At 34.9% G+C, this 15,168-nt stretch overlaps 1 protein-coding gene across 1 annotated transcript in view; it reads left to right on the top strand.

The window, feature by feature from the left end:
* Nucleotides 1-13,901, top strand: part of B3GLCT (beta 3-glucosyltransferase) — a 58,957-nt gene extending 45,056 nt beyond the window's left edge. The window contains exons 11-15 of the mRNA XM_068930118.1: nucleotides 4,100-4,213; nucleotides 5,314-5,413; nucleotides 6,848-6,967; nucleotides 9,043-9,187; nucleotides 12,278-13,901. Coding sequence (XP_068786219.1) covers nucleotides 4,100-4,213; nucleotides 5,314-5,413; nucleotides 6,848-6,967; nucleotides 9,043-9,187; nucleotides 12,278-12,445 — 647 coding nt within the window. The 3' untranslated portion in view covers nucleotides 12,446-13,901. The remainder of the gene's footprint in view (nucleotides 1-4,099; nucleotides 4,214-5,313; nucleotides 5,414-6,847; nucleotides 6,968-9,042; nucleotides 9,188-12,277) is intronic.
* Nucleotides 13,902-15,168: the final 1,267 nt, after the last annotated feature.

The following is a 15,168-nucleotide window of genomic DNA, read 5'->3' as shown; positions in this document are numbered from 1 at the left end:
AGGTAGATTTTTTTATTATTATTATTCAAGGTTGTTTAGGAGTGTTTGAAATGCTCGAGACAAAAAGTTATGGTAGTTTGGTGTTTCATCATTAGTGATTGGTTGGCAGAGGCTCTTGAAACTGAATACCTGAATTGAAAATACGCCTAAAGTTAGCTTACAATGATCTAAATTGGAGCTATTGAGTTAGTGTCCTTCACTGTATCCCCCAAGTATGTGGTCAAGTCTTGTTCCTTGTGCTAGCAATGATACTTGTGCAGCTGTAGGATGATCCAGAAATTCAAGCAAACTGAGAGCTCTCTCCTCTGCCCCTTCCTTTTGTTCTTCCCTTGCTCACGCGTAAAAGAAGTAAGTAGCTTAAGCTGTCATGTTGTTTTTATCTAATGTCACTGTATGCAGTCAGATGTATACAGGTGTTCTGTAATGCTTATAATGGGAAATTTGGTTGCATAGAAATCTGGCCAGGTATAGTACTTTGTGTTGCGTACAAGCTGTGGAGTCTTCCAAAGCGTGTCCAAGTACAGTGGGTTTTGTCTAGAAATTGTAGTGTCCTACAAGTAATGATAGTCACCATAAAAAATGACCATTGTATCTATGTAAAATAAACACATATATGTGTATATATATATAGATATATGTGTGTGGGTGTCTTGTTTATACACACTCACACACACACATATATATACACAGAGCTAATGCAGCCCAGCAAGATGCATACAGTGTATATTAACTTACCTCTCAGATGTAGGGAAAACAAAGGCACAGGGAAGGCTCCCTGCTTCAGCTAATGAGCGTCAGCTAAGTTGAGCTAGAACCAGTGTTGGTTTTCCTAACAAAACTTGTTGGGAAAAATTCCAAGTCCACTGATTTAACAGAAGATGCTCTATCTACTTAATGCCATCTACCAGTCTGTTCTAGTTTACTAGAACAAGAAAATCCAGCAATAGTTTTATTCCCAGGAACTTACTTGCATTTTTAGTGTCCCTGAATATTCCAGGTATGTGATACTGTCGCCATTATTTTGTTTATAAGCTTAAGTTAAAGTGATTATTCTTAGGGAGGAAAAAAAAAAGCAAATTACATAATAGGTAGTAGTTGTATCAAATTTTATGGTGGATTTTGCCATGCCTTTTGTCAGAAGTTAAAAGCTCTTTTCTTAAGTTCCCCTTTGCTAATGCATTCAAAACTGTAGGTTCTGTCAGTCTGTCATTTTAAATTTAGACTATTTGCTGGCTGTTTTTTTTTTCCCAAATAAGATTTATGTAACTTACTTTTCTTAAAGTTGTTAGCGTACTTGATGAACGCACGTTTCCAGTATTTTAATCACCTGATCATTTGGATAGCTTTAGCAAGTAGCTTTTGACAAAACAAAATTGACTGTCCTGTAATTGGAGTTCACTGAAGAATTCACCTTTCTGGATCCATGTTTATTTTCTAATCCTTGAAATTACAAAAAAAAAAAAAAAACCTAGGCTCTTTTTATTAAAGATGATCAAAAAGTCAGAAAGGAATATAAAGCTTTAAAAGGATAACATAAACATCCTTCAAGAAACACGTGTTGAAGACTGAGGAAAATTCTTGAACTTTCCTCACAGCTTCCAGTGTTATGCAATGGAGGATAATCTTACTCAAGATTTTGAAAGATTAGTGGATGCCAGCTTCAGAGAGCTCCTTTTACCTGGTAAGTCTTTTTTTTATTGTATGCCAAAAACTACATTAGTGCAACATTAGAGGCTTAGAATTTGATGTGCAAGAGCAGCTAAATTTAAGAATTTACTATAGATTTAACTCTCCTTTTTACATGTACTTTATATAATTATATACAAAATATGAATCAAGGTTCTAGAGTTGAGCTTCCATAAGTATCTCTGTAGTGCAGTATTAAAACCTCCGTGTGATTAAAAGTAGAAATACAAATACATATTGGTAAATGCTTGCATTGACAGCATGTGTAAGAGCTGCTCAGGAACTTTCAGGTAATTGTTTTTCCTTTGGATAATATGAGTTATCTAGAAATGACAAACTATTGTGGGATTCTGTTTACAATAGACATTAGTCTGGATAGTAACATTTTGGTAGAAACAAGCAAGGAAAAGAGAAGGAAATATGCTTTAGTAGCACCCTGGTTAGACCACTTAAGGACCCGAGTCTCATCTTACTTGCTTTAGTGAACTTTTTTTTTTTTTTCATTTATGCAAAGAAGGGAAATTCCACTGAAGAAATTGAGAGGCTCGATCCGTAACAGGAAATAGTTGGGTATGTTAAAACATCCTGTTGAGGTTTAGGTCCTTGGTTGGAGAAAGGTGAAACAGCCTTACAGGAGTCTCTCTTATGTTCCAGGTAAATGCTGGAAGCGTTTTGTATGTCTGTAACACTTCTGTATTGCACTCCTGGTTTCTGAAAGCCTTCTGGTTTTGTTCTTTTGAGAAACAAGATTTTTGAAACAGAACATTCCCACAAACTCAGAAAATCATTTCCTGCCTGCTTATTTTTATTCTAGTTGAAATAAAAAACATACATGGTATTCTCTGCCAATTAATGCATGATAATGCAGTGTTGCGTAATGTAACGACTGTGACTTCAGTACACAGAAGGCAGAGTTAGTGTATTGTAAAATTCCCGACTTTGCATTTCAATGCTCAACCTTAATGTTGTATTGGTGTATTTTTTTAAAATATAATTTCCTTTTAAATTTTTTTCCAAAAATTGAGCACAGTTTTAAGTATCCAAAATTTTTAAAAAAGCATTTTCTAGTGCACAGTGCTGTAGGAGTAGAATCATATTTTTATTTTTTCCAAATAGTGCAGCTGTGCTCATCGGTACATTCATTTCTTATCACTCTATCCTAACAGTTAACTTTCTGTTCATTTCATCTTATTAAACTGACTGTTGGTCAAACAAGAATAATTAATCCTGCAATCCTTATGTGATCCCATCAGAGTGGAGGGAAGTAAGCAAGTAGGTAGGCAGCAAATATCAAATTAGGTGAAGGATGAATCGAACAAGGCACTAAAACCTGTGGCTTCTATATTCACAAGGATCAGGGTTATATAGTGCAAAAGGAAGTTGCGTCAGTATTTGCTCTTCTTATACAGTAGTTTTTTGAGTGTATAGAGAATTACTAAAAATTGCATGCATAAAACATACAGGATTTAAGTTTTTGGTGATCAGAGAACAAGATACTATTAACAGGACTTACTGTATGGTATCAGAGAACATAAAGCAGACAGTGAGACTGGAGTGCAAGATGTTTCAGAGTAGCTGCTCAATTTTTAAGATGGAGAGAAGAGCATCAGTTTTAATCTGATCATTCTCTTCCAAATATCCTGCAAGTGTTCCCACCGTCCTGTTTTTGTGTGTTACTTATGGTTTACTCGCCTCAGGATGTAGTTATACGTTTGTAGCATCATTATTAGAATGTTTAATTTAGATGGCAAACTGATAAGAAAAGAGTTACTGTTGTATAGAAGTGTTAAGCAGTCCTTACTTCGAATAGAATCTGCAATAGGTGAAAGTTGATTGCATGATATTTATAAATGTCATTTTTGTGAATGTTTCCAGAGATAGGTGCTTTTGAACATTAGCATGAAATTGCTTTCAAATAACTATGTGTATAACCTGTACTATTTCAAAGGTTGCGTTTGATCTGTTTTGGAATGACAATATCGTATAAGCCATACAGTTGGGTGTGCTGTTTTTAAAATATGACAGTATCAATACTGAAAGAGTGATTGAACTCTAATAATTACTGTTCACGCTGTTATGTGCTATAAAGTCTAACATAGCAAGTATAAAACTAATGAATTCCATACTTTGGTTAGCATACGTGTTTTCAATGTAATATCAATGAAACTACAGTCATATTTTTAAAGAAATTTTATTGCTATATAAAACTGTCCCAGCTGGCTTTGCATAAAAACATAAAATTCTCTCTCTCTAAATATTGTAAGGAAGAAAGTAGAATTAATATTTATAATTATGATGCTCTATTTGAAACAGCATTGTCATTACCACAGGAAGGAATATATTAGTTAACACAAGACATAAACATTTTAATCAAGTAGTTATTCACTTTTCAATATTGGTGATTGTTTTGCAGTACCAATTGTAAAGCAGACTTGGGAAAGAGAGGCTGCTCTTATTGAATACTACAGTGATTATGCAGAAATCTCCATTCCTACTATAGATTTAGGAGTACCTAATACTGACAGAGGTGAGCTTCTGACTGTTATTCTCAGTTTTGCGTAAGTTATTTTATAAAGATGGTAAGTTTTCAGGATAATATGTATATTTCATGTACAATGTATTTTGTGTTTCTATAGTACGCATTCTTGCAGTTAAACCTGAAAGTATACTGTCGATGCACAAGAAATAGATGGAGAGTGCAATTTACCTATTTGGACAGATTTATTTTTTTTTTCAGTAGAAACCTAAATATGGTGAGTATGAAAGCAGGGTACGCTGATACGATTCCAGGAGAGAAAAAATTCTGCTATTGCTCTCTGCCCACTGTTTGATGTAAGATTTGTTAACGGTTGCAGTATTTCATAGGTTTATGACAGAAGACCTCAGGCAGTGCCAGCTGGGTACTGATCATAAACTGCTTGCCATATGATATTCAGATGTTATGTGCTTATATCTAGTATGTCTTGATTTAAGCATAAAACTACATGTTAAGATTGAAATTTTTTTTTATAGCAACGTGGTAGGTTTGTGGTAGTAACTTGCTTCATCTTTGAATAGAAAAAAGGCTGTGGATAGAATGGCTTCAGTCATTTTGTTCTTTTTAATGTCTTTTGAATGTTTTTTTCTTGTATTTAATCTATTTCTCTAAGCCTGTAGTAGAGTCTGCAAGCCTATTATTTTCTGCATTAGAGGTATCCAAGCTGTGGCCTGTTAGCTTTATCGGACCCACTAGATCAGTTGTTCTGCTCTTTACCTTATTTCCAGCAGCCCTTTTTTCCAGAGGGCTTATCAAAGGCAAATGTGAATAGGCAGGGATTTCTATTTACATGGGTGTGGTGTGGCACACGTGCAACCAGTGAGTGTTTTAAGGAGGTGGCAGGCCTGCTGTGCCTGTGTGGATCATCTATAGAAGCTGTGCCCCATAGTTCTGGTCACATGATGGGGGATGGAGCTGCTGCATGCGGCCTTTGAGGATGTAATTTAAACTTTCATCTTCAAGTATTTTGCCAGTCATTTCCAAAACATTTTGCAGAAAGCAGCAAAATACATTTCTAGGTCATGTGTAACTGGTTATTACAAAATCTCTTTTTATTTAATGTATATTTTCTCTTCTTCCTCTTCCTTTAGGTCACTGTGGGAAAACTTTTGCCATTTTGGAAAGGTTTTTGAATCAGAGCTCTTCCAGAACTCCTTGGTTAGTCATAGTGGATGATGACACATTGATAAGGTATAAAATGCAGTATTTCACAAAGTACCTCTGTTCATGCTGATAAGGGTTCTATGTTTAAGATATACAGTTTTTTTATTAGTTATGTAGATGTCTATTCTTTCAAGAAAAAAAACCACATTTCCTTCAGCATTCCTTGACTGATATTAAGAATAATTTACTCTTGCAACTTGATAAAAACTATGCATATAGGGTTACTATGTAATCATGTAGTCTAACGATGTGAAGGTCAAATGTGTTTGTTTGGTGGAGGCATATATGAGCTGGTTATTGTTAATCATTTGTTAATACACTTTCTAACATGTATTCCGCATATAAAAGAGCCAGAAAAAGGGTTCCATGAACTACAGTCAATTCTCAGAGCCACCTGGAACTGTGTCCACAAACTTGCCTTTGTCAGAAAATTAGGTCATGTTCAGATAAAAACTAATTTTTTGTGAGGAGAAGCGCAGAGTTCTCAATCTCTCTTCAGAGTAGATTGAATATATATTTGTCATTGCTTTCAAGAAACAAATAAGATGGGAATTTGAACCATACTGGAGAAATAGAAAAATATTCAAAATAAAATGCATCTTTAATCAAGTTCCTTGGAGTGAACTCTTTATGAAGGGAATAATATTTCAGAAAATCTGTGAATTACATTGATCACCAAAGAATAAATGCCTAGTTATGTTAAGTTCAGCAAGAACCTGCATCAACATGCAATTACCTCTCAGGCAAGTCAATCGAGAACTTAGAGCAAATTAAAAAACATGAATCCGAAATTGTTAATATTAAAGTAAAATTGATTAACTTACATTTTTAGTGTCAGAAAACTGAATCAGTGAAAACTGAAAGATGGTGACTGTGTGACAAAGTTGGCACATACTAAGATAAATGAATATATATTCTGTGACCTAGCAGTATAAGAGAAATAAGGCAGAGTAGTCAACCAGTGGGATCATATACTCATGAACATGAGAAGTGGTTCAAGATAGTATTTTGATGAAATCACATGACTGAAGAAGAAACTGGAGGAGCCTATAACTATAGATAAAGCAGGATTCTTAGAAATAAATTTACCTGTTGTCTTTCAGTTTCTGGGAATAAAAGATTATTTGCAAAGTTCTTAACATTGTTTGGAAAAATCATTGCATGCTTTCTTTGAGTTGAAACTCAGTTTTGCTGAGAAACTTGCCTGCTTCTGCTGAGAAATAATTATAAGGTAATTGCATCATCACTGACCAAATCCAAAAATAATTTCTCATAGCAAATTTGTGTTTAAAAGTTCATATCTCTCCTTTTTGTAGAATTTCTGAATTTCTCCTCTCATTTTTGTGCTCTGTACTAGAATGCCAGTTAGGCTAACAATGTAAGTGTTTTCAAATCTGTTTGAAAGTAAGTGTCAACATGAACTAATTTTTTTTTTTAATTTAATGGACTTTCATATTATAGCATCTCCAGACTCCGAAGACTGCTCAGCTGCTATGACCCAAACGAACCAGTATTTCTTGGAGAGCGTTATGGTTATGGCTTGGGAACAGGAGGATATAGTTATATCACTGGAGGAGGAGGGTAATTTATTTAAACTCCTACAGAGATCTGTATCAGTCACTGTTTTGAATGCAAATGTTTTGAATTAAGATACAAATCAGATGCAACTGAAATAGTGCTGTTTCCTAATATGATTAAAATGTAGTGTTGTTCGGAGAACCAAATGTAAGAAGTTGTGCAGCCTAATGGGAGCAGATCTGTAGGGCAAAGCAGTTAGTAGTGAGGATCCAGCAAGTTATGCAAGTTTCGAGGGTCTTATTCTGGCTTGGCCGATCCTGTGGACTGAGTGCCTGTTATCAGTAGCAAGCACACCACGTGTTCTCTTGAAGCACATCACACAGCCTTGTTTCATCTGATAGAGTTCATTTTGCATATTCAGAGACCACCTTGCAATGTGAATCAAAGTGTAGTACGTGGCGACAGCTGGCATATTTGCTTAAAAATACTCTCCTGTTCTGAACTGCAGTGGATTAGGAGGAGCAACCAAAGTAGTATAGCTAAGGATATAAATTTTGTCGTGAAAATATTCTTTTCTGTTTTCTGTCTTTGTCCAAGCACGGATAAAGATGGTCATTCTGATCTGTCTGTCTTATGTGTCTTAAGCAGGTGTGGTTTTGGAGCTAATTGGATCTCAATGTCCTTACTGTCCTTTTCCATGCAAAGTAATGACTATAATAATTTTCTTATTCATCCATGAATAAAGATCAATTGACCAGTCTTCTCATTATCTTATGCATAGTTGCGTAAGTTCTTACTTAAGTAGTTTAAGTTAAAGTTTGCACTTGAGTTAAGAAATAAACCTTCCTTTGGTGCTGGTATGTTTGCCAGTTACCAGTTTTATATTTCTGTATCTTTTTAGTGTTTATCTCTTAGTTTCTTTTCTGTTTTATAGATGTGGAATTTGGGGGATTTTCGTTCTCAGGTTTAAGCAGATAAAGACCCAGATTATCCATCTTGCTTCATACACTATTTTTGAGAAAGTTTGTTTTAAGTTAAGAATTCTATTTAACTGAAAAGACACAGTACAGATATTTAAGTAGCAATTGTATTTCCCACATGTGTTCAATTTACATCATAGCTTCTGTGTAGCAACACATGCTGGTCACAAGTCTCTTCTTTTCAAGGCTCTAGCTAATTATCTCTCATCTGAATACTGAAATACAACTTCCTATTGTGCTTTCCTTTTTTTTTTCCTTTTTATGATGTATACACTAGATTGCTTTCAAAGTTGCAATGCTAGTTATGAAGTCTTTTTGCAACATTAATCTGACAGTATTCTCAGATAAGTCTTTTTTCTTTAGCCTTAGTATTTATAAATAGTTTGCTGTGTGCCAGTTTCAAGTGAAGGACTGTCATGTAATGAATGAGCTCATGAACCTATGTGGTGATTTCAGAGTATGGATCTCATCAGTATAAATGTGTAGTAGCTAGATTACCATATATTCTGATTAGACTGAGTGGGACAGCTACAGAATATTAGACAAGAGTATATTGCCTCAGCTCTTGAATTCAAGATCATTATCATGTTTCTGATCTACTGGAAGCTTATTTTACTGGTAATGATCTAGAGGCTTCAGGTTCTGGGTAATATTTATATGAGCAAGAGAGTTAGGATGAGCAGAAAAGCTTTGCAATGCCTTCAAGTAACATTTTTGTGTATGGAGAGAGCTCTGTATAAAACAAGTTACAAGGAACGGCAGTTCAGGTTTAGAGTTCTTTCCTCCTCTTTTCATTTGATTACTGCATGATAACTAACCAGACAATACATTTGAGTAAGGTAGAGGAGAACCTCCGTTTAAAAGTCCTGGCCAGATCTAAGAACACTTATCACCTGCAGTAAAAATGGTGGCTAGCTGTATAATTGTTTGAATAGCAGCATGATTAATTTTTATTATTTAAAGCACTTAGCTTTCAGAAAATGCCTCCAGCAGTAATGGTCAAATTTTGAAATGTCAGATATGTTGCACCAGCAGGCTACATTTTATCTTGCAATTTTACATCATTTAGCAACATTCAATCTAGCGATATCACTTTACAGTTTTTTGGCTGCTGTAGTAGTTGTTGTCTTATACTCTTCATTTGCTTTTATTATTCAGGATGGTTTTCAGCAGAATAGCTGTCCAGAAACTACTTGCTAGTAAATGCCGGTGTTACAGCATGGATGCTCCTGATGATATGGTCCTTGGGATGTGTTTCAGTGGCTTAGGAGTCCCTATAACACATAGTCCACTCTTCCATCAGGTGAGAGAGTTATTTTTCAGTAGTATTTAAAATGTATTTCATTCTCTTAAATATATACTTAAAACTGAACTTGTAAATACTATGAAGTGGACTAATGTCTAATAATTGTAACCAAGATACTGCTGCTATACGTTATCTTTTTCCAGAGCAAGTTTGACTAAGCAAATAAGTATATTTTCAAAGCATGGATTATGACAGTGCTTTAATAGGTTTATATCTCAATTCCCCTACAACTACATATTGCAAAAAACATGGAGGTGGGAAGTTTTCATATCAGACGTACAGTGTATGAATTACATTCATATGAGATGTAATTAGGAGCCACCTGTTTAAATACTTGTGATATGGCCTCCGAGAAAAAAAAACACGTGACAATCTCTTTTTCCTTCAGATAATGGAGTAGGGACTATGACATATTTCATCTGTTATCTCTGCTTACCTAAATTTTGTATCTATTTATTGTTTATTATTCTGAAATATCTTATTACTGAAGACACATCAAGTAAAGTCAGTATTTCTAGCCTTGTTGCTTTTATGCTGGATTTTAAAGAATGATATAAATATTTTTTCATAAATTGGCCTAAGCTAGCACAAGGAGGAAAGAGGTCACAAATCATAATTTTCTTGTGTATGTATTCTACAGTTTGGGAGAAGTGTGTTAGAACATATTTGAATCTTGACTCTGTCATCCAGAATATTTAACAGTGTAACTGTGACATCATGATGGAAAACATGACATGTTGGGTCCCAGAGAGACATGCTATGTTGTAAACCAAATATGAGAAGACTGAGAACATATTAATTCAGAATTTTAATTCCTTATGCTTATATAAAATCATATCTATTTACTTTCTTGTTTTGTTTTAACATCACTTATTCCTTTCAGTATAAATATGAAAGAACAAAAGTAATACATCTCATAAAATCAACAGAATTATTGAATAAATTCTGCTGGCAGAGGTTTTTGGGGTTTTTTTGTTTGTTTGTTTTTAACTGATTATGTGTGAATTGGAAAGAACTGAACTCAACTTACAGATTTTAGGAATGGCCCTTATAAAACAAAACAAAACACTTCTTTGTAAACCCTAAAATGATGTGCATCTGATACTAGATCTCTTTGAAAGTGAAATCCTAGCAGTTTGATTTTCCAAATACAAAATTAGGCTTGATTTGTAATTCTTCTTTACTGTCACTTACAACAAATTATAAATTACCATACCTGGAACAAAAATTAAGAATGGAGGAAAACTACTGAATAAAAAATTGCAGTGTACTTATTCCATTATGCAATAAAGATTTTTGAAATGAGAAAAAAATCAAAATTGGAAGTTCTGTCAACCAGAAAATTATTTTTTTAAAAGACTTGACTGAAATACCATGATGTACAATGCGCTTGAGGTACATGAATCAAAATTGTACTAATTATCGTGAAACAGAGGCAAAGATATCTCCATCCTTACAGTGTCCATGATGTGTTATAGCCCTTGCCCTTTCTTACTGTTTTCTTGTTTGCTACGTATTAATGTGGCCATATATTCTGTAACCTGTTCCAGAGGCTTTTGAAATGCCTCTGCATTTTGCCTGCGCCCAATAGCTTTCAAAGTTGTGGTTTTAAAATATAAGCTCTGGGCAAGAACAGTGTATTTAGCTTTTATAAAATACCAAATACAAACTGGAACATGAAAAAAGCAAATATTGCAATAATTGAATCCACAGAATGTAAGAAAGAAGGAGAGAATAGAAGAAGAGGTCGAGAGAGTGTGTATCTTTAGGTCAGCCACTGATAAAGCAGTATGATTCTTAGAGAGCAATATAATAAACATAGTACTTTTTATAGCAGATTTGATGCCTTAAAAAACTATCAAGACACCAAAATTTTATGTATGTATCAGTAGTTTGCTGACTGTGTTTTCAAACTGCAAGAACCTTTGCTCTCAGAAATATAAAAGCTGTTTCCATCCAAAGTAAATTGCAGTAAATTTTTAAGGTCATGGAATCCAAAATGTTCATCAAAGGTAGCTTTTTCAAAAGGCTTAAAGGAGATAGGCTCCCTTGATTTCTGCAAAGGGATTTTGATAGATAAGCATATCCATGGTTTATATATCAAAGAACCTCCATAAGCAGATTTCTTAATGTCAAATTGTATTGCCTAATTTTCTGACTGGAGCGTACGTAGAACAGCATGAGGAATGCAGGATGAAGCAGTAATACCGCCACAAGCAGGTGACATGTACAGTATTGAAACAGTTACTAGCTTAGGTGACAAATCAGTGATTCAGTATCCCAGTCTCCCATTCTTTCTCTACTATTTTACATCAGGAAGGAATGAACGTACCTTTTATTCAATTATTTTTAAAATGCTGATATTAAGTGCTTTCTGAATAAGATTGTACATGTCTGTCTTGCTTTTCAGTAGAATTCTATTTACAATGGCAAAATCTAGTTATTTCACCAGGAACCACTACAGATGGGACTTTAATTTTATATAATGATGTACTTACATGCTATTAAATTGTCAAAAAGCAAATGAAATATGCCTCATGGGGGTTTGTTGTAATTTGGTCTCTTAATATAACCTGATAAAGAATAATAAAATGTAGTTTTCTAGCAGCAGAATAACATCTCCTGGCTTTGGTAATTTTTCCCATCATAAAACTTAATATTTTTTTGGTTATTTATGGCCTAATCAGGATCCTACAATCATACTGGCAGTGCTGGCATCTCTCATTAAGAGAAGAAACAGAGAAAATGCCTGAAAGTATTTTCTCATCACTGAATCATGACTGTGCATTTAAAGGGATGTGGTATCAACTGTACTGATGTGGTATCAACTGTACTGCTTCTCATCCCATACTTTTATAGATGATAACAGTTTCTTCCTGAGAAGTCAGGCATACTTAATATTAGTGTACTTCGTAGTGTGGTGACTGCAGCCCAAGTTGCAGGCGTTTGGGTTTCATATAGTGTGTTTTGTTAACACCACGTTGCTTTCTGATGATACAGAGGCTATTGAATGGTGATACTTTCTTGTTCTAAAAATCATTGTTCATCACTGAGTAGCTGTGTTTTTGGTTTATCCTTGTATCTTAGGCACGGCCAATGGACTATCCAAAAGACTACCTTTCTCACCAAATTCCAGTATCATTTCACAAGCATTGGAATATTGATCCAGTGAAAGTATATTTCACATGGCTGGCACCAAACACAGAAGATTCCTTCGATGGAAAGAAAGCTGGATATAACAGGGAGGATTTATAAGCAGTAGAAGAATTTAAATTTTGATTAATGTACTGCAGATGAGAGACAGCCACTAACTGTGATTTTTCTGTTGTTCTCAAGCTGTTCATCTGTTCATGACATAGAAGATAATGTTTTGTGTCTGTTTGTTATGCTCTTTTAGAGCAATGGAAGAAGATACCTAACTGATTTTTCAATGTATTTTGTTAAGCTTGGTTTCTTTTTAAAATGTTTTTTAGGCTTTATATCCCAGTGAATTTGACACACAATTAAAATGTCTCATACATTATCTATGTTCTGTTTTGGGCTTTGAGTCAGACATCATCAATTTACATTTTATTCCTCATTATCTAAAAAGCTGCAGTTCTTGATTGCCTGATATTGAACATTCATAGCTCTCACTAACTTCGGAAAACAGTTCTCTAAACTATTCTGAAACAGATTCTTGATAACTGAGAGAGGAGATGTGACTTTATTTCTATGACCAGGAGCTAGACTGAGAGAAGGCTATGTTCCTTGATACTCATTTCAAACAGAAATATTGTAGTTTCCTGGGACAGAGGGACCAAGCATGCACCACTCTTGAACCTTTGAGTTGATTAGCATCTGTGAGGAAAGTGACATTCAAAATCTAAAAAAGGTAAAGGTTGGGGATTTTTTAAGTGGCCATGAGAGGTCACTGCGGCTCCTTTATGAACATATGTCACTGTATATCTCTTTGGCAAGTACAAATGTGACTCTTAAGGATTTTTGAAGAACCGACTCTTCAGTATTTCTGTGTACGTTTCCATAGTATATAGATGCGAGCTTTAAAAAGTTTGCGATATTCCTAATTTATATCAAGTAATTTTATGCATACAACATGTAAAGAAGGATTCATATTTAAAATGTTCTTGATTTTTTTTGTGTGTGTAATTGTTTTGTAAAATTGTACAAAATCTGTCCTTAGTATGTTCTAAATGAATTTTTATACTGTAAAACTGTTCCTTTTAAGACAACAGTTATATGGCACTTGTATGCTGTTATCTAACTTTGCTTACTATATTGTAACCAAACACAGGGTCTTAAAGCCATACTGCTGAAGTCTTTTGTGTTTTGTTTTATGAGTAGGTTAGAATTTGATTCCATTCCAATATGATGCAATACTTACTTCACGTCTAAATAGAGTGGCCACTGATTCCTGTTTCAGCAATTACTGAAGTTGTATAAACATTTGTTTGTGAACAGAGCTTGTGGAGTTTTAAGCTGTTGAATAGCAAGCACATATTCATGATAGATTCAAATACTAAATAAATAGGAGTAATCCACGTCATGTATTTTTCTTCTTCTTTCTTCCCACTATCAGTGCCTTGAACAGTAGACGTTTTGCTGGTACCACTTCTATGTTCTCTGGTACCATGGATGTATCATTAACTATGTTTACTGTTTAGAACTGTAAGAGCTGAAAGCTGAATAAAAGCATACTTGTTTAAACTTTTGTGCCTTTTCCTCTTTGCAGACAGAGTAAAGAAGTCTTTAACCACCCATGTCGTAATTCTATCAAATGGATAACATTCTAAGGTCGGTGGTGCTAAAAGCTAGATTAAGCTGTTTATTTCTTCCCACACCCTGTCCTGACACGTTTCCCCAGATGAGATAAATTTTCTAGTCTCTAGTTTTGTGCAAACAAAAAAGGTTTCTACAGTGGGCTCCTCATATGTGATTGGGAATCTTGATGCTCTCAAAAAATATCTTATCATTATCAGGTTCTCCAAAGGTCTTATCATGTAGTTCAATCACTTCCAGCTTGCAAACTGGTGATATTTCACATCTCTTTGGGCTCTGTGGAGGCAGAATAGGTCAGGCAAAGCTGATTAGTTTGGGAGCCATGCTGTGTTGCTCTTGTGTACTTCTGTCTTTATTTAGAGGTTGGGAGCCATTGACTGAGTCTTATGTTGTTTACGTGCTTAGACTTTTTCTTCTGACATAACAAATACAGTAGCTGTTTAAAGGCCATCCTTTCTCCTACCATTATTTCTGTTTTTTACTGCAAGGATTTTGGAGGTATTGATAAGTACTAGGGAAGGTGGAATTAAAGGATGCTTCTGATTCTGGCCTTAATATTTTGAAAACAGTGAAGCAGTAATTGACTCAAGGATTCTCTGTCCCCAAAACTTAATATAATATATGGAAAACCGAGGGGAGTGTAAATGGTGTAATCTTAAAGCAAAGCAGGAAAAAGGAAATTCACAACTCATCTTTGTAACAGGCAGATGAAAGTGGGACTATGAAGTTGACTGACTTCTCAGAGTTGCCTTTTCCAGGAAGTTCCAGAACTGTGGTATGAAAAAATCTGGGAATCATTATGGGCTGGGTTTTTTTTAATGTGTTGATAACATGGAAAACTAACATGTCTAAAGATATTTCCTTCATGGAATTTTTCAGATAATTCAGTCGGTTGTTCAATCTGCTTTTAGCATTTAAAAAAATCTTGAGATACTGGTGCCTTCAGTGTAGGCAGGCATGTAAATGATAATTAACGGGGTACTTGAGCCCCACGTTTGATTGCAAGTGAGAATAACAAGGGCTATAAATCCAGGTTTTCTCCCCTGTGTCTGCAGAAGGCTCAAGCATGGAGAGCCTAAAAGAACTGACCTTCCTATCTCCCGCTGTAAGAAGGAAAATGGACAGCAACGTGAGACAGCTTACCATCTGGGTAACCTTTTGTGCAGGACACCTGTGCTCTAACACCAGCTCTAATGACT

The sequence above is a fragment of the Struthio camelus genome, chromosome 1 (assembly GCF_040807025.1).
Source record: "Struthio camelus isolate bStrCam1 chromosome 1, bStrCam1.hap1, whole genome shotgun sequence".
Taxonomy (NCBI): Eukaryota; Metazoa; Chordata; class Aves; order Struthioniformes; family Struthionidae; genus Struthio; species Struthio camelus.
This window is presented reverse-complemented; position numbering and strand designations above follow the sequence as displayed.